The sequence below is a fragment of the Ptychodera flava genome, chromosome 3 (assembly GCF_041260155.1).
Source record: "Ptychodera flava strain L36383 chromosome 3, AS_Pfla_20210202, whole genome shotgun sequence".
Taxonomy (NCBI): Eukaryota; Metazoa; Hemichordata; class Enteropneusta; family Ptychoderidae; genus Ptychodera; species Ptychodera flava.
In genome coordinates, this window is record NC_091930.1 from 15,878,919 (window position 1) to 15,897,995 (window position 19,077).

At 39.2% G+C, this 19,077-nt stretch overlaps 2 protein-coding genes across 3 annotated transcripts; one reads left to right on the forward strand and one right to left on the reverse strand.

Annotated features, from left to right (window-relative positions):
- Window positions 1–2,203: 2,203 nt before the first annotated feature.
- Window positions 2,204–8,851, reverse strand: LOC139129621 (uncharacterized). The gene is made up of 6 exons (XM_070695282.1): window positions 8,743–8,851; window positions 7,815–7,908; window positions 7,539–7,581; window positions 6,564–6,773; window positions 5,344–5,613; window positions 2,204–3,702 (listed from the first exon to the last, which is right to left on the reverse strand). Exons 2-6 carry the CDS (start codon window positions 7,836–7,838, stop codon window positions 2,879–2,881), a joined length of 1,371 nt encoding a protein of 456 aa, XP_070551383.1. The 5' UTR covers window positions 7,839–7,908; window positions 8,743–8,851; the 3' UTR covers window positions 2,204–2,878.
- A 1,493-nt stretch (window positions 8,852–10,344) lies between these two features.
- Window positions 10,345–18,762, forward strand: LOC139129628 (uncharacterized). 2 transcript variants are annotated; one of them, XM_070695290.1, is made up of 2 exons: window positions 10,345–12,504; window positions 16,654–17,794. In XM_070695290.1, the coding sequence occupies exon 2, from the start codon at window positions 16,666–16,668 to the stop codon at window positions 17,425–17,427; it is 762 nt and encodes a 253-aa protein (XP_070551391.1). In that variant the 5' UTR covers window positions 10,345–12,504; window positions 16,654–16,665; the 3' UTR covers window positions 17,428–17,794. The 2 variants fall into 2 exon arrangements, with proteins under 2 accessions (XP_070551391.1, XP_070551392.1); XM_070695291.1 differs by having other exon boundaries at window positions 11,811–12,504; window positions 16,654–18,762.
- The last annotated feature ends 315 nt before the right edge of the window (window positions 18,763–19,077 follow it).

The following is a 19,077-nucleotide window of genomic DNA, read 5'->3' on the forward strand; positions in this document are numbered from 1 at the left end:
AACCATTCTAGATTTCTTATGAAATCAAAACAACAAAAAATCTGGGGTCACCGTGCAAAGTTTAGAACAAGTGAATCAGACTGCCTAACATTTTTGCGATAAGGGGGAAAATTAACTTTCAGATATTCGAAAAACTTAGACGGTGAAACGTTTTCTTTTTCCAAGAGCCAAATAAAATGAGCCTCCACAAGTAGTGTATCACAAAAAGAATTGTAGAGATTTGAGAGTCCGAATATTTGTCCCCGAGGCGCGTTCTACCTTAAGAAAAACATTTGTTGATCACTCAACTGACACTTATCACCTGCCCTACACCATGGAGCTCAGTGTTTGAATTGGGACAGTCTCCGTCGTCCTGTTGAACGTCTATCACTCTGGACCAAGGCAAAAGCCGACCATAAACAGGAATTCTTTTATTCAAATTCGGCGTGTAAACATGAATTTGTAGAGTCACATGTCATGCTTAAACGGTTTGAATACAGTCGACGTGATCTAAATTTGTTTTCAAGTTGGGTTATATGTGACCTTCCTTCATTAGTTATAGTTTCAACATCTTCGCAAAAACATTTAACTGATAAAAAAGTGTTGGAATAGAATTTTTATGACGACGATACCATACAATACAATAGCTCTTTATTATCCCAAAAATGTGGGCAATTCTTTGTTCGACAGCGGTCAGATTAAAATTTAAAAAGATATACATAAAAACAGATAGAAAGCGAAAACTACCGTATATAACACTATTACAAATATCACAAGAAACATACACAAACACTAGAGTGGTGACGTAGACCCTTAATTTTCTTTTTGTAGTCGTCATAAAACCTTATTTCCTCTGAAGCCTATTTAGTTTGTGTCACACTCTTTCACTTACCTACCTACCTACCTACCTACCTACCTACCTCTCCAACTACCCAACCACCCAATTTACCTAAAGGAAACGAGTCCCACTTACAGGTTCATTAAAAGTCTGAATACATAGATACAACTAAAAGAAAACATTTTGGACATGTACCTTTATATTCAAGGATAAAATATTACAAAGGAACAAGTTACAAGTAAGGTTGTACCTAAAGTGAAGCCATCATTTGTTAAATCTCAGGGGAGAGTTCTGGGTGAAATTTACATGATTAACCAGGATTCTTTAGTTTGGAAAACTCCCTTTTGTTTTTAAGAGCTTTGGTAATACGGTACTGTGCAAGTAACCGAGCGTAAGACAGATTAGACTTTAAACATTACTGTAATAGTAGTTTTGTAGTCAACAGATTGTATCCGTTCGTTATCATGAAGAACGTGAAATCAATGCAGATTTCCTAGCTGTATATTTGTAAAAACCGAATATTTGATTTTTCGCCATATAGTTAACACATTGATGGCAATCACTTTAAATTTCGAGTGCCTGTGGGAAAATATTGATATTTTGTTTTTGCACATGGTTACCCAAAATGATTTTTGCAGTTTCGTTAATGTATATCCCCCGTAAACCCGATGTAAAGTGTGTACAATATTGTCCTTGATTTTTTATACTTCATATTTGTGCCTTTTTGTATTTTGTTCTTACTGTACTCTATTCTGCTCTTCTTTGCAAAAATGATTATAATTCATTCTTATCTTTACCTGTAGATGTATTTTGATCTATTCGTATTTTGATGCTACACTGTTGCAAGGAACATACCAGAACTGAAGCATTCCTTCATGGAATCGGATATAAAAAGATTTCTCTATTCTCTTGGTATCATTTTACTTTATTTTTATTTTAATAAAAATCATCCAACAGGCATTGTGAAATTACAGGATGAGGTACCCATAATCCATTACCCAAGGGAGCAATGAGGTGTAAAGTGCCTTGCTCAAGGGCACAACACTATGTTGGTAGAGTCAGGAACTCCCATCCTCTAACAGTGAGGTCGTTACTCTGGACCTACCGGGTAGTGAGACCGGTACCCTTACCACTGCCCCACGGTGCATACTTTCTGATATCGTAAAATACCGAAATAAAAGAGGGAATCGTCTTAGAACAGTGAAAAATGAAAATAGAACACTATTAAAATACATTGTGCACCTATATAGATAGTTATATGACGGTTAAATTAATTTGCTTAATATGAGAGGGAGATTCCAGATATAGAACTTGGATGAGTAATGTTTATCACCTTGTATGTCAACGGGTTATTGGGAGATCAAGCATACGAAATCAAGATTTTTGAAATAAGATAACTTTAATGTCAAAAGACAGCATAGTTTTAACATAAGTAATGTATAAGTATTTCATTTTCAAAGTATAACGCATTAAGTTATACTGTGAGAGGTTCGATAAAGAAGACAAACTGATTCATCGAGTAATAGCTTATGTATATCTTCGCCACGCCGAACTACAGTACAAAAGGTCATTGTCAAGTTGCTAATGATATGACTTGATAAGTATCTTTTCATTTCTTGGAAACTACTTCGTTCATGTTGCAAAATAAATATCACATTGCAAAAGCAACACAAAGAATACACAATCACTTATTGCGGGAAAATAAAAAAATTAAATGCACGATTCTTGTACTATTCGAGACTGTTATTCTAGATTTTTTGATTTTTTTTCTTTTTCTCGGTGAACATGCACGTGTTTTTTATAATTCACTCCATATTAAGCTGAGCTGACCGAGGTGCGTTTATGAACGCATCGTAGTTACAGCAATGAACATTCTGTAAAATTACGATGTACATCACCTGGTTTTATACTACCCTTTGCTCAATCTGTAAGTGATCAAGAATGTACATCTCTTCGTATGAACTCGTTTTACAGTACATGTCAGTTTGATTTGTGACACGCGGATAGGTCACAAAATGATACGATTTGTGTCATGGAGTTTTCCGCTCTGCTATTAATACTCTATGTTGGCAGAGTGTACACCCTAAGTTGGTGGTAGGACTTCCCACTAAAACCTGGTGTGACAGCAATTGATGTTGTGTTAAAATTATTGACGGCAATCTGGAATGGCCATGCCACGTCACCTTCAAACAAATTACAAACAAACCGCCAATCTGACCCGAATTTAGCAATCCTATGATTCCTGTAGTCACAGATGTAAATGTTTCCATGCGAGTCTACATCAATGCCCCTTGGACACTGCACCTGGCCACTATCTGTACCTTTAGAGCAATGTGATGCATGAAGGTTCAAATCAGCATCCAACACGTGAATGGCATGTTTTTTGTAGTCTGAGACCAGAACACGATTGTTGGCTGTTGCAACCGCCGTGTGAGGCCAACCGAACTGACCTCTGACCTTTGCCATCACTTTTCCATCTTCGATATTGTATTTTAGTACAGCATAACCATTCCAGTCACATCCGTATACAAACCTTCCAATCGCCGTGATGCTTCTAAGATCAACGTCTGCCGTTTGAGGAATTGTTTGTATTATGTCGAGATTTTCGTTGCAAACAAGAATTTGCTGGTTCCCTGCATCAGCAATGATGGGACAGCCTTGAGGTGATATAGTTACGCTGACTGGTTTGAATGGTTGTGGAAACTGACCAAATTGCACGATACCAATGACGACGTTATTCATATTGAGTATCTGTATGCGATGGTTGTTTGTGTCACAAACCAAAAGGCGGTCCCCATGCCACGCGACACCATATGGCTCATTAAACTGCCCCGGTTCTGTACCGCAATCTACTGTACCCAATAACTGGACAGACCAGTCACTGCCTGCATGTGAAGGAGATAAAATGCTTAAACATGAGTCGCTATAAAAACATATCAATGACTTTGTACTTTTCTTTTTACTTTTTAAATGCAATATTTTCAAGCCTTCTGTCACCAGTTTTAGTCAGAGATCAATCTTGGAACAAACATCGTACATGGCTTGAAGACTCAATTTATTATACTTGGAAAAGCCAGCACGACGCAAATACTATCACTAGTATCATATCCATAAGCCATTCTATCAACAAAAGTTTTACACAGTGTAGATAATTTCCGATACTCATTAGTTCACCATTTCCAATGGAGATTCAATAACTATTTCAGTGTTTCTCCTCAAACGATTACTGAGAGTATGGTAGCAACACTTAAATTTTGGAAAACAACCAAAGATCATAAACATAAATCCTGCTTTCGCATATTTGTAAATTAGTCTTATCCGTTTCTTGCGACCAACAGGTCTAATATCCGAGATAACTCTGCTTGGCGACTTCATAACGATTTTCTGAATATTCAAGAGAGCAAATCGATACGGAAAATGAATCGTAAAAGAATGTAAAAGAGCGCTTTCCTATCATATGCTTTAGGTCATGACTGATCGTTTGACAATTGCTGGTAATATGTACAATGAAAAAATATTCGAAATAAATACGAAACAAAGAAAACCTTAAATTTTAAAACTTATTCATATTTTCTATAACAACATACACGGTCTTTTATTTGAAGAATATCATTTCTTTCGTCCTATTGAAAATGCAATCTCTGATTGACTCAATTAATCTTAAGTTTGAAGGAGAAGTATTCGGCACTTTTCAAACGGTGAATTCTCGACAAAACCATAGCTTGGAACCCATATCTAGTGAATTTCAAACTAACTTGGAATTACAACGTGCTTGGGTGATTAGAAAAACGTTTCTGGCGATGGAAAATAACGCCAACTGCATCCATTGCAAACGCTCTCCTTTGATAGATTTTGCAACAATTTAACCCAATAAGACGTCCACTGTTTTCACTTACAGAACGTTCATTTCGAGAAATCCGTTGTGTCGACCCGTACACACTGTATCGAGAAAAAAACTTTCGTTAGCGTTCTGTGCAGTTTCATAGCCGGGAAATGAGATAAAGGCACAGTCGGTGTACATGTGATTGGGACACTGACGATGTTGACTGTGGCACAGTGAACGTCGTATTGGATTAAAGTGTTGCAAAATCTATCACAGGAGAACGTTTGTAATGAACGCAGGTGGCGTTTATTTTCTGTCGCCAGAAATGTTTTTTTCTTCTCACCCAAGCACGTTGTAATTCCAAGCTATTTTGAAATTCACGGTATTACATATTTTCAGAACGAATAGGTTATGACAAATGCTGAGGCTTGTATTCTTAATCATTTACTTTGATGTGTATCATGTGCCTGCGATTACAAAATGCAAATCTCGCGGCATTTTCCAAGATATATAGGCTTTCAAAAAATACATAAATAGGGTCACAGATAATCCATCATCGTTGGCACAATGTTTGGCACGAATCTTACTCACAACTTTTATGGGCGTAGATGTGAGTCTTTTGATATTTTGTTATATCACACAATACCCAGTAGCTATCATATTTTCGAACGGCAGACATTCTTAGTCTTGCATTGATACTGACCTTGTAGCTTGCGCTGCTTTCCAATGAACTTTGTGGTGCCGATAGGCTGTTGCTCCATTCTGGGCCCGGAGTATATGGGCATCGATTCAGACTGTGTAAACTCGGTGTTACTATGTGGGAACGGTTGAATTGGAGCAGTCCAGTTTTGCGGTCCTTGGATTCGGATTTGTTGTTCTTGCGTTGCCCAAGAAGGTTGTTGACCAATTGGCGTAAACGTTTGATTCACGAAAGGCGATATGAATGGAGAACTTTCAACATAAGTTTGGTGACCTGTGTTTTGTAAGAAACCCAATCAGACGAATACTACACACACAAATTCCAATGTTTCTAATGGTAGCAAACACCAACCATCAGCTTTTAACAGCGTAAAATGATTTATAAATTACGTTTTTGATATAACTCTTTCCAAAGGCAAATTAGGTGTTGTTCTTAAGGGCATAAAAGTAGTATGCGCCTAAAAAGTGAAAGACTTAAAATTTTTCTCAAACTTTTCTTAAGGAATCTCGCAACCATTCTCTTTCAAAATCAAAAATAAAAATCAGGGATCACCGAGCAAATATTGGTACTATAGAAACTAACAACCAAAGATTTACCGATATTTAAATATGGCGACATCCCTGTGTTTAATATTTTCGAAATTCGAAAAACTTAGCCTAGGAAAAGTTTTCTTACACCAAGAGCTTCAAAACGAACCCCCACAAGTGGTATATCAGAAAAGAACTGCAAAAAGTTGAGAGTCCGAATATCTGTCCCCGAGGCGCATTCTACCTTAACAACAACTTGCAATCGACGTCATTGTTACTTGTTAAAATGGTTATTTACGGCTGGTGTTTACTCATGTGTACACTATAAATACAGCCGATATTGTTTGAGTGTGTTGTACCTAACGTCATATACTTAAGGCAGTTGTCTCCAGCTAACTGCATCGTCATTCCTCTATCAAAATAGTTTTGAACAAATAATAATGAGATGCATACATACAGAGGAAAAATTTTCTTGTATAGGTATCTTCTGGTATATACTCCTTATGCCATGATACAAAAATATCCTGGCATAACTGAACTGAAACTTCAGATTGAGTCACTTTTTCTAATTGAAGACTTTGTAAGGTAGATACCAGTGCCTTTGGTGGCCGAAAAGGTGCTATAATGCATGTTAAACTTCATATTCAAAAATGACATTTCTGAAATGGTATGTCGCTAAGTGGTGTGTTTGTTTACCTGGTATCAAATAAGGATTCTGCGAGAAAGTTGGCAATTGCTCGATATTGTGATGATATGCCGGTGTTGGTGGTTGACTTCCAAGAAAGCCAGGACTAGAAGTTCCTTGGATAAATTGATTTGTTGGCCACATATTAACATTCTGGGAAGACTGATGGTCTGAGAGTTGTCCCGGCCATTGATATGCTGACGCTTGGGGTTGATAGACTTCTGTGAGAACAAAACATTCAAAAATGAACTTTTTTCAGAACGTGTTGATAAACTATTACTCTCTCCTTTGCAGTCAAACGCACTAGTACAAGGAATCACCTTCCTCTAGGATTAGAAGATACCATGAGAATTTAACGGTGGATTACTGTCTAAACAATTTTAGATCAGATAACTGTTATCTGAAGGACCATAAGTCGTCTCTGTGCCTTGATATAAGACGTAAATATAAGTTCACACAAGTGTTACCGCTGTCGACGCATTCATTGATATTTTAAAATATGTTATCATTAAACTGCCAATCTCTTTCATGTACGAGCTCTGTCTGTATTTTCTTTTGCTAAATCACGTTTATCTCTACAATGAACTCCCATATAAATCAGCCAGACAACAATATTAAGTCAGCAATTTTCTTCTCTGCTTATGAGGTTACCGTTGTACAAGGTAAGAAGTTGTATGTGTGTGTGGTCACAGTCCGTGTAGCCTAAGTAAAATAGGTCAAAACAGCAGTTTAAAAACCCTGCTCCCATTCCATGGTTAGTTAGAGGGATGTACCACAAATTGTACGTACAGGAAAGATTCCTGAAATGTTGTTATCTGGGCGTCTATAAACGGGACTCAATTTTTGTCGTTTGACAACCTAGTAGCATTATTGCGAAAGCAAGGTTTTAATAAAAAATCACATTAAAATGTTATTTTCGCATCGTTAAAAGATAGCACAGTAGGTTTTCTTATGTGTAAAGACATAGTTTTATAAATTACACTTACCTGGAATACGGCCATCATGATCGGAAAATTCTCTTTCATATGACTGTAATTAAATAAGTATATCGCAGGGAGTATCAGTCATTATCTAATGATCAGCCACGAACGAGCTGATACCATAATTGGATGTAATATATTTAATATCACCCAGTGAAACAGTTTCCTCACTTTGATTCAAAACGTTTCTACGTCATCCCTCATTCAATATGCCCAACATATTACATTGCTGTGCGGATGTCAAGTTTACGAAGACATAATTTTGGTAATATATTATCTTACCTCGTGGACGTCTCTGCCGCCCATTGTGTTATCTGTCTCCAGAAGATTATGTAGTTTGTCCAACGTGGATTCGTAGAATATGTTTCATGCGATCCTTGGAGTAGAATGGATGAATTTGGAGAAAAGACAAGTTAATCGCGACTGTCATTTAGAACCAGGGAAGTAATAAATGCCACCTTCAATTAGCATTCCTATTTTGGATAGTTCATTAAATTTGTCTGTTTTCCTTGTAACTACTCTATAATTAAAATTACCACGTTTTGTTAAATTTAACCTTGGACGGTAAGTTACACTTTTAAAAGTTAATCTGAACTATTGATCTGTATCAGTCAAGTCATCAGAAATGCAAGGGTTTGACGTTTTTAGCAAACTATTCATATCCATGCGACGTCTTACCGAGAATTACTCATCGGAACATGTGGCATGCGTTTCGGCATACCACAGTTGTCCCTTTTTGTCGTCTGGCAGTGCTCGACTCATAGTACGTATGAAACGTACAACTATGTTGACCATACTCGATCTCGGATTATAAATCTTTGTTCACCGACCCTCGCCCAATTTAATGTTTCGTGTTTTTCAATTAGAAAACTCAAGTTTTGGAGAGAAGCACCTTAAAGGCCAGAAACAGATATGGTGAAAAACGTAATTACAGTAACTTACACTGAATGTGGATAGACACTCATTTAATGTGTAGTTCATTACAATTAGGACTCGTCAAGTAGCTTGCCGCGCATTGTACATAAATCTTCCGTATACAAGGCCTGCTGCGTCGGGACTATGTGAGAGTCATGGCGTACAAACAATGCGGAAATTACTTACCAAAAATATAAATCGAGAGTCAGGACAATATCTACGGAATATGTAGAACAGGCATTCTGTGACAAAATAACGGCATTTATGTCGAGTAGATTAGAGTTTCATGTCTCACCTTGCCGATTTTCAATGCCAATACGCTGAGTGTTCTGCTAGACGATGAGTCGGGTATACTATTGAGAGATCCGTCTTGTCGTCGTGTTCTGCAGACTCTAGTTATTGTCACGTGACTGTTCTGACCAATCAGATAGGGTCCGATGTTCACATGACATATGATTCACCAGAATATACCTTTGTTCATTTGAACCAGGTCATGCTGGCTGCTACTGCAGCAGACGGCGAGTCACAGTGTTCACAATTTTTTGCTGGCTGTTCCAGTTTCGATAGTATTGGAATTGTAGTCAGGGAGCTCGTTTGGCGACTTGATCACGTGGTACATTTGTTGTTTCATAGTGAATATTTATGCACCGTTACTCATCTGTCTTTGTGTGTCTTTTTAACTTCTCTGATAGTTTTGTAGAATATATTCGATCTACGCTGGTCCTATCATATATTAGCAAGACGGGTATTTCCAAAGTATTGTGTGATCGACTGTAGTAAGTTTCACAAGCAGATTTGTGTTTCGGAACCCCACGCACGCCAACACTCGAGGCCCCCTTATCATTGTCGTTCAAGCTGGTAAAACCCAAGTCACGTGACTTGGATATACTCTTCAATAGTCTAGTGCACCTCCTGACATATATTGATAAGCTAGAACGCGTTTTGACTTTAGGTGCCTCGTCGGTCGACGGTAGCGTACGGGTTTATCCGATAATTTACACGGTTGCTATAACGACCAATTGTCTTTACGAGATATTAAAACTCATATCAAAGTTTGTTCTCAGTCTGAACATTACAGCCTGACCTCGCTTGGTTCGGATTGACCTGAGCTGACCGTAACTCTCTTTGGATTGACCTTTGCCAAGACAGGCTAGCACTGCATAATTCAGAAACCATAGTAAGAGGGCAGCACAAGGCTTGTTCTCCAGCCAAGCGAGGAGTTTACTGCGGTGACGAAAACTTCGTGGCATGTAAAAGTGAAACAGAAATAGTTCGGATTTGACATTTTTGACAGGGTAGAAGAAAATCATAACGCAACGGCCTGTTTAGCAAGTAAAGCCGCCGCCCCCACCACAATGTAGAAAAAACTTACTTGCATAGAGTGGAAAATGTGCAGCATTGCCGTTCTTGCACAGATATTAACATGGCTGAACGGTAAAACAGAGGATGGTTGATTCTGGAATATAAATAAGCAAGCGTGTTCTGCCTGCACCTCAAACATACACTGTTGGAAGATCCCAACACCACTAACCACAATTGAAATGCAGTTTGCGGTGCTTGTTTACGCCATAACAAGTCATGTACCACAAATCTGCCACATCAAAGTCGTATCGTCATAAAATGTATCTCAACAGATATCTTAACAGATTGAAAAGACTCATCGATATCTTAACAGATGCATGATGAATTTAAACTCGAAAAGTTTGTCCAGAATGTGATTATTACACAGTTTTGAAGTCAATGACACTTTATATTCGAAGTATACAGACTCAGTACACATTAAAGGCAACAATAACAGTCCCTATGGCCATTGTACATAATCCTACTTACACGTTTAAAGGGTTGTTTTTTTTTTCTATTCACGACTGAGCAAACGACAGAAGAAGAGGGGCTAAAATTAAGGTAGAACGCACCTCGGGGACAGACATTCGAACTCTCAAACTTTTACAATTCTCTTCTGATATACCACATGTGGGGGTTCATTTTAAAGCTCTTGGTGAAAGAAAACTTTTCACCGGCTTACTTTTTCGAAATTCGATGTTTTTTATTTTTCTCCATAGAAATAACACAGGATTGGCGGCCATTTTGAATTTCTAATATCGGTAAATCTTGGGTAATTTGTTTCTCTAGTACCAAAATTGGCACGGTGACCCCCTATTTTTATTCTTGATTTAGAAAGAGAATGATTGAAAGATTCCTTGAGGAAAGTTAGAGCAAAAGTTTAAGTCTTTCACTTTCGAGGAGCATACTACCTTAAGTGAACAGTCAACGTTAACTAGCACCAATGCGATGACCAGGAATTTGGGACGGCCATTTTAAGGATTCTGTAATCAACATGACATATTTTTGAGGTATATAGTGACAAAAACTGATGATATTTGACAAGCTTATTCATAATTAATTCAGACAAGGGCAGAGAGGCTGTTGTCATTAATTGAGATGAGTTTACTTTTTAGGATAAAACCAGTCTATAAAATTTGCTGGCTGTGGGACCCGGGTCTGTAACGTAGGTAAGCAAGGACAGATCTATAAAAAAAACTAAAAACACTTTTGCACGATTTCATTTTTTTCACGCATGCATGCAAGCTTCCTCGGAAGAATTTATCTCAGACACCGGCGGACTCTTAAAACCCAAATAGGGTAACTCTCTTGCCAAAAAATTAAAAGAATAGCAATCATTCTTAAGCCCAAAATATTGGTCAACTTGTGCCTATATGCTTATTTGGTCGGAGGCACTGTACTGTACTTTTCTCATAGATAAAGAAACCAAACTGTCGGTTTAAGTTCCTGAAGTAGCCTAATAGAAGCAGGAGGTTTTTTTACAGAAAAATCATCTACGGTGTTTTGATTCCTTGCGGGAAGTAAAGAACGTTTTTACTTGGTCTTAACAGAGGTAAGCACTCAGGCCAGTCGGCGTGTAATCTTTCACCCCTCGCCCCTCGACTTATCACAGTCGCCGCGGTTGTGCCCCCTTTAGCCATTCGACGAACGTGCTACTATTGTCTTTCTGGTGCGCACACAACATTGGTTATTCATTATATTCCTCTGTGCAGGAGGATAATTATATGTCAGTCAGTTTCTCCTTTCATGTTGAGGAATGTTCGTGTTTCCACTGAAATGTAGGCATGCACTACGAAATTATAAAGTTCGAAAGGTCATCGTTGGCACGTCAAGCACTTTTCAAGGATATATGGTTCGCCAAGACTTGTCGAAGTCGGTGTAATGTGTCAGTCACAATAGCCGGTATATTGTTGTCCACACCCAATGCAGTGTGAGGACCACAATGCATGCATCTCAGCGTGAGGTCAACATTCAGTGAACTGTACAATCTGCCGAGTCTTGTCAACAGGTGTCTCGGGGCCCAGAGTTACGTAGTTACACCTCGGACAAGGCAGAGCCGGTCTGTTGTAGTTTTAAACTGTGTTTGGCAACGTCGTACTGCCCTCGAGCAAGGAGAAGATATCATCCAATTTTCGTGCAAAAGAGTTTAATACTCCATGGCTGTTAAATGACCAGTGGACGGCGAACAGCGTTAGAACTGGGAAATATCGGAGAAAGCAACGAGTCTGGCAGTGTATTTTGCCAAATACTGGAGTGCGATCTCTGTCGTCGAGTAAAACACTTGGATTTCCGTTCTGAATATTGAATCTGCCGTGTCACTTGGGGGAAAAAAGGAAGAAGAAGCCTGAACGTCGACTATTCTTCAAGTTGATTTCGGAGTCATTAGATCGATCAGGTAGCAAGTTCGACTGAATTCTCCCGATATAGTTGCTGTCATGGTGACCGGCATAATTAAAGGATGATTACACATTAAAAGTCGATTCGGGTTAGTGATTCGCCCTTCTGATTCCGTTCTTGATGGCAAACTCGAAGGTGAGAATCGACAGTACAATTGTACGATCAAGTTCAAGGGTGAGGCGTCTGTTACTAATCTAGGGGTCTCTAAAAGCTACACAAAATGTTGACACAACCCACCGGTTGATCTGAGCAGAGGAACACTGTAACAAAGCTGGCCGTCAATACAGAGGTGAAAATTCACCGCATGAAGCAGACGAGGGTAAGCTGTATGCACTGTGACATAGTGCAGAGTTTAGTCGCTTTGTTTGTAGTGATGGGCTGGCAGCAACATGGTGATTATCCGTTTTATCTCAAAATAAATTGGTTTATTTGATAAACCATTCGAAGAACGGTCTGGCACTGTGTAGATATTGTTTGGCAGCATAACTAATGCGAGCATCTCGGCTTCGGAATATGCCTTAAGATTACGTTGCCTACGTGTTGTGTCGATCAAACCAATTTGCAGAATAAAAAAAAGTATACCGAAGCTATGTTTTCATAATTTATGATGGCGTGTCTTAACTTATACAAGTGTGTTTGTCTTTTAATCCCCATGTATTTCATTATTGCTATCCAGCCGCTCAAACGATCGATTTTCGATATCACAGTTTCGTCAGCTGACACAATTTGCAACCGTTCAAAGTCTGTTGTCATTTTCCTCGTTTGATAAGAGACCGTCAGCCAACACGTCTAAGGGGTTATTTTATCAAGTGTTGCGATCACAGCTGTACATGCAAAACCATGCCGACAAAACGTGTACAAATAATCCACCGTTTGTTAGTTAGTACTGTGTAAAAGGATTATCCTAACCCGGTGACAAGTTCAAGTTCCTAGACGTGCGAACAAATAAAGGTGCTTAATAATAATCTGATAGCTTAAAAGCAACATTTTCAGGAAGAATTTAACACAATCTGCATCCAAACGCAAGTGTTTTTAAATAGCTAAATCGTCACTATATGACGACCATGTCAATTTGTTGATATTCCTAAGGTTACAAGGTTAATAGGGCCTGTACAAAGTCATATTGTGGACTTTTGTCCTTAAATATGCACTGAAAAATCGATGGAGATATAAAGCATCTGAGACCACATATTAAAACCGCTTAAACTGATCCACAAGCTTTCATTTTTACCACTGAGTAATTCTTAGACTTCTAAGTATTCCCTGGGTAATGAAGTACACGTAATGTTCTTTGAGTCGTTGTATGTGTTTGTACTTGCCTCGGGCATCGTCTGAACACACCGAAAACAAATCCGTGTTATGTCGAAAGTCACGACAACATGAATATTCCTAGCCATGATTTTGTAGCCAAGTGCGATTGAGATTCAATTTCTTGCTGTGTTGCAAGTTTCAAAATTGCTATTATTTTATCATATTAGCGAATTATCAAGAACGCTCCTATAAAACTTTCTGAATCTGTTCCTGCTTCAAATTTGAATATTTACATGTAATTGCGTGCTACAAATTAAACTTTACAATCTACCAGTGAACGCCATACCTAAAACCTATCACTGCATAGCTTCACCAGGAATTCATTTCTCACCTTTTTGAACGTTTGACAGTGAGGACAGAATCTTTGGCAATGTTTCAGTGATATCCCCATCGCTCCACATATTTTATCGTCACAGTACAGCACATCTCTGAAATACTTCGATCAGGGGTTAATCATTATTCCTTGTGAAAATTAATCAGGAGAGATAATCCAGCAGATTACTATGATAAGAATGCTTCAAGGGTGCAGTTTCGCAGTAATCCAAGTGTCAGTGGATTTTGAAACTGATAGTGAAGATTTGCATTTCTTCAAACTCCGATGTTTGTTTTCCTCACTGAGCACAGTGAAAATATTCAGTTCTAATGTTTGAACCATGATGTAACCTGTGTCGGCCTTTTCAAAACAAACTGATTGTCGGCATGTCAACTTATGTAACACATTGTCGTCTCCCAAGCACATATTGCTTCCTTGTGGAGGTGAAGTCACAACAATTAGTGGAGAAAGACACCGCAAAACTATAGGGCGTTAAAAAATGCAGTCTCGCAGACTCTGCATTGGTCGGGCTTGTTACCGTAATTTACGAGTACTACATTCTAAAGAATGTAATCCAATTCAATCCAAACTGTACCCTGAAATTTTATGGTGATAATTATCTGAGATGTTGTCAAAATACCTCAAACCCTATGCTACGTGCTCCACTGTCTACGTCAGTACTCGTGGTAAAAGTAGGCGCAGCGGTGATTATGTTTTAAAGTTCAGAAAATTTCAGTGTTTCGGGCATTGGTGACTGATCTGTTTGAACGTTGCCAAACAGTTGCTGCTCATGTGATAATATTCAAACAATTGCCATGAAATGCATGAACCAGTGTACCCTACTTCGGGACAAGTGAGTGACGTCATAAGACTTATTGCCAACACTTAACTTGAAAATTACAACTACTGTGCAAGCATGCGTGCAATGTTTGTTGACGAAAGGTCAATCAATATAGGAGTAAATATTTTAGGTATATATTTACTAATACTATTTTATAGTCTCTAGCCAGTACTTGCTGACGTGAAGTACCACCTCAAGTCTGGGTGTCAGCCACAAAACACAAACACAAAAAAAACAGTCGGTAAAGTCTACAGCGGATAATTGGTCCCAAAATACACGACTCCGATCCGCCTCAACCTCTTAAGACAATTACGACGTTAATATACACCGGATACACTGTATTGACGACGAGTAATGAATACACATGTTGCTCATTTGATCACTTTAAATGCAAAGTTTAGTCGACGTTGCCATAGGAACAATGTCAGACAATAGCGAAACACTTCGGGCCCAGTGGAGAATGTCTATTCATTTTGGAGTTCTGAAGTCACGCTGTGCTGCTTGCTCTATTGTCAGACAACGATAGCTTACAAAGGACAGGGAACCTGCGACTGCCCCGGGGTTAAGACGTTACCTTCGCAGACATGCTGCGCTTATTTCGGTGCGAAACGTTTAACTCGAGAGAGATTGTTGTTGTTGTTATTTTGTTGTTGTCTTTTTTCAATCGAATTCGTGAACTCTTACCATTATATGTCGTGAAATCCGCATTTATTTATCACGTAGCACACGTATTCACAGGACGGTGATGGAATGTGGGTAAGGAGGACTTGCACTATATATCTCTAGAGATCGATCGATAAAAAACATGTTTTATTGCTCAGCATATACAACAAGGATTAGGTTGAAATTAAAGTTGTTTTGAGTATTACCCATGGCTTTCTAACAGTCTGAAAAGCCTATAGACACCCAATCTGCCTGCAACGTATATGGTCATCGACATTTGATAGAATAGTAAAGCCTAATAATAAAGTATATACTGGTCAGACCCGTTCGTCTACGTGTATTTCACATTCGATAACTTGCCGATGACTTGCACAACGGTGTTTGTCAGTCAATGTTTCAGACGCATTAACTCCATCACGAAAGTTATTAGCTCGACACACTCGGTTTGTTGTGGCAACACTGCGTAAACATATCTGTAACGACTTGGTAAAAATCACCGTGAACACTACAAGCGGTCTCTCTCGGGCCTCGTATCGGTGTGTACGGCACGTTTTCCGAAATAAATACCGATGTTGATAAGGAGACAGCAGCTCGCAATGACATCTTGTGTACAATCACTGACATCATTAGCCCCTCATTACAGTGAAAGAGTCGATGATCAGAAGGAGCTTGTTTAATCTATCTGTCACGTGATTACAACACAATGAAGAAAGGAATTTGGCGGAGCAAATGAAAAGCGTGCCCTTTGGAGTTTAGAGATCATAAGGAATTTTAAGTAGGCGTCGGAGTGTAAATAACGTTTGATATATATGGAGCAAGGGTTGGGATACAACGCCAATGAACTGTATGGCTGAGATGTACCTGTACATGTCAAACAGTAACACTCTAGTGACAAGTCACAGCATTGTTTTACATTGAACAAACTAGTCATTTCTTTTTCGAAAAAAATATCGGACAGGCTCTCTATTGCAATTTACCTTGGAAGGCCGCAACCAATGGCATTTCTTAGAGGTCAAAAACTCCTTCCACACCTCTCTGTACAATCCCTTTAGTTTTTTTTAAAAAAAATGCTGCCCTTTTATATTCTTCAGGCACACTAAAAATTCATCAGGTCAGAGTAATTTATTTATTATTTATTTTTTTTTTTTGAGTCTGCTTGAAATTCCCAAAGGTAGGTGGCGGGTAAGCAGTCAGTGCTTTCGACTCGGACTATTAGTTTTGTTAGTTTTGTGAGTGTTAACAAGTCTCCAAATATTACGGTATCTTTGGCAATAGTGAGTTTTTCACAATTTTTATAATGTATTATTTATACCGTTTGCATATTTTGTTTGTTTTAGCAGGTCTAAAAAACCATGACAACAGAAGTAGCTGGGTCAAAGATCACGCAGGAACAGAAAGTGAAACGGAAGATTGTCAGCGGGTTCAATGTCAAAACCAACTCCATCGGCTCGGTGCTGACCTCAAACAACCCTGCCGAAGAGAGAAGACTGACAAGGCAGCTGACGCTGATAGAAAATGAGAGGAAAAGACGAGAAAACGTGCTAACGTGGAACCAGCGAAATTTCTTTATCAGCCAAGTGTTTGATCAAGATGATGAACTCAGGTTCCCGAAGGCCGAGGAGCGGCCATCTTACTTGTCCGAGGAATTGCCCGAGTCCAACGGCGATACTCACAAAAAACCGGGGGAAGAAACGTCGCATCCTTCGGAAAAGGAAGAGTCCCCAGACTCAGAAAAGACTAAATCGCGTTTTCCTAAAATCAAGCTACGGGCTCTAGGAATATTCGCCAGTGGATCAAAGCGTCACGATGATACCGACCAATCATTGCTTGGCAAAGTCAAACCCTTGACCCGAAGTTTGACAAATGTAACCGGTATGAAGGCGCGACGCGGTAAAGAGGGCGACGCGCACGAGGAGGCGCCAATCAGAAGGGAAAAGACTGAAGTAAATATGCAAGATGAGAAAACAGGCGCGACTGCAGAGGTTGGAGCAGACGACGCAATTCGCCATACACAAGAACTGACAACTCGAGGCGCCAAAACAAAGACAAGAGACACGCAGCCTGTTGAAACTGGGTCCAAAAGACAATCATATCGCAAAGAAAACATATTCTGACAGAAATGACGAACAGCCGGCTGAAAACGAGTCAAACACAAAATACAGTGCCGTAGTGGAAAGCAAAAATCCTGCCACTTTCATGACAATTCCACTGTCAGATATGTCCGGACGTCGGCATAATTCAAGCGTGCAGAAATCATTCCAGTCAACAGAAGCGGAGAAAAATAAAACAAGTGAGGACACACTGCTTTATGAAGGCAAAGAACGTGAGCTTTCCCGCTCAAATCTCGCCATCAACAAGGACGGAAGATTTTTGCCAGAAATTCTCCGTGAGGGGACGATCCTGGACATGCAGGCGCTGCTTCAAGAGGAGTCAGCCCGTGGCACTGCGGAAGCGACTGTCGGAAAACGGCGAAAAACCAGGAAGAAAAAGAAAGACAAAAAGTCAAAGAACTTGCATAAAGGTGTTGGGGAACACAGGTCGGAAGTCACTGAAAACGATGAACAGTTTGAAGTTGAACTGACCGAGGAGGAGAAAGAGCGAGACAAGCTGTTTCGTCGAATCACACGAACTTTGCCGACCCATCTTCTATTGAAAGCGCACGAGCGAGAGAACCAAGCCGGTGCCGACATGTCCGCGGCGACAAAGAAGCAACAGTTACTGCAACGAATGAAAGACAGTAGCAGTAGCGGCGAGGTATTGAAGGACCCCAGGTTTACAAACATTCTGAGGGCGCTGTCGCACAACAAGCTCTAAAACCACAACTTAAACAGTTCAACATTTGCAGAAAATCTCATCTATTATCAGGTCAAGAAGAACATCAAATGCAATCTTCTTGCTTTGTCTTTTTGTTTGGTTGAATACATTTACTTGTGTGTGCTTGTTTCAGATTTAACAATGCATTTGAAGTGAGACTTATGTTAGCCTCGCAATACGAAGTTTGAACGAAAGGGCGCCTCCGTACAAAGCAAGAAATACAATATCTGCCATTGAGGGCGCTAACATTTGAAGCTTGCCATCCATCAGTTTTTAACAGTTTTCCCTAGCCTTGGAAATGGTCAAAGTATACGATTCGCAGTATCTTTGATAAAAGCGGTAACGTGACAACACAGAACAATTAAATAAATATATAGCATGAAACAAACCGTGCCGTTAGCATATTGCGTGCGTTGCTGTTGAAGATTTACGGCCGTGTCCTTTTCGTTTGTTTGTGTGGTTTTCATCATTGCACAGAAATGTAATTTTCATTTCTCTTATTATTAGTTACTGAAGTTTTCAAGTCACTGAATGTCAAGGTGATAAAAACTCCATACTTATTGTACAAACATTGTTACACCCGTTGTGAAGTTTCGCTTGCTTTTTATTTGTTGACGATGATGCAAAATAATAAAAAAAAATCTAACAAAGACAATATTAATGTCATTTGTATGAAGTGATGAATGGTTCGTTATTATCTTATGTGCTAGTAGAAATGTAAGTCAACATGTCAGTTACCAGAGATGGAGGGCTTGAGATTTGAGGGCCATGCTTATTCGGAATAATTTAACTCAATCTCGACAGCCTCCTGTTGGTGGTGAGTGAACGAAAACCATAATCATACTCCTTCAAGTTCGTGATCATGTCTGTACGAATATTGAATTTCACTGTGTGCGCGATAGGCTGTCTATGATTTCTCAGCTCCAATCCCATGGAAAGAGACATTCTTT

Coding starts and splice junctions, on each gene's coding strand:
- LOC139129628 (XM_070695290.1), top strand. CDS start 16,666: ATGACAACAGAAGTAGCTGGGTCAAAGATCACGCAGGAACAGAAAGTG.
- LOC139129621 (XM_070695282.1), bottom strand. CDS start 7,838: ATGGGCGGCAGAGACGTCCACGAG. Junction 6,774..7,538: donor TCATGATGGCCGTATTCCAG/GTAAGTGTAATT, acceptor TTGTTCTCACAG/AAGTCTATCAACCCCAAGCG. Junction 3,703..5,343: donor AAAGCAGCGCAAGCTACAAG/GTCAGTATCAAT, acceptor CTTCACATGCAG/GCAGTGACTGGTCTGTCCAG.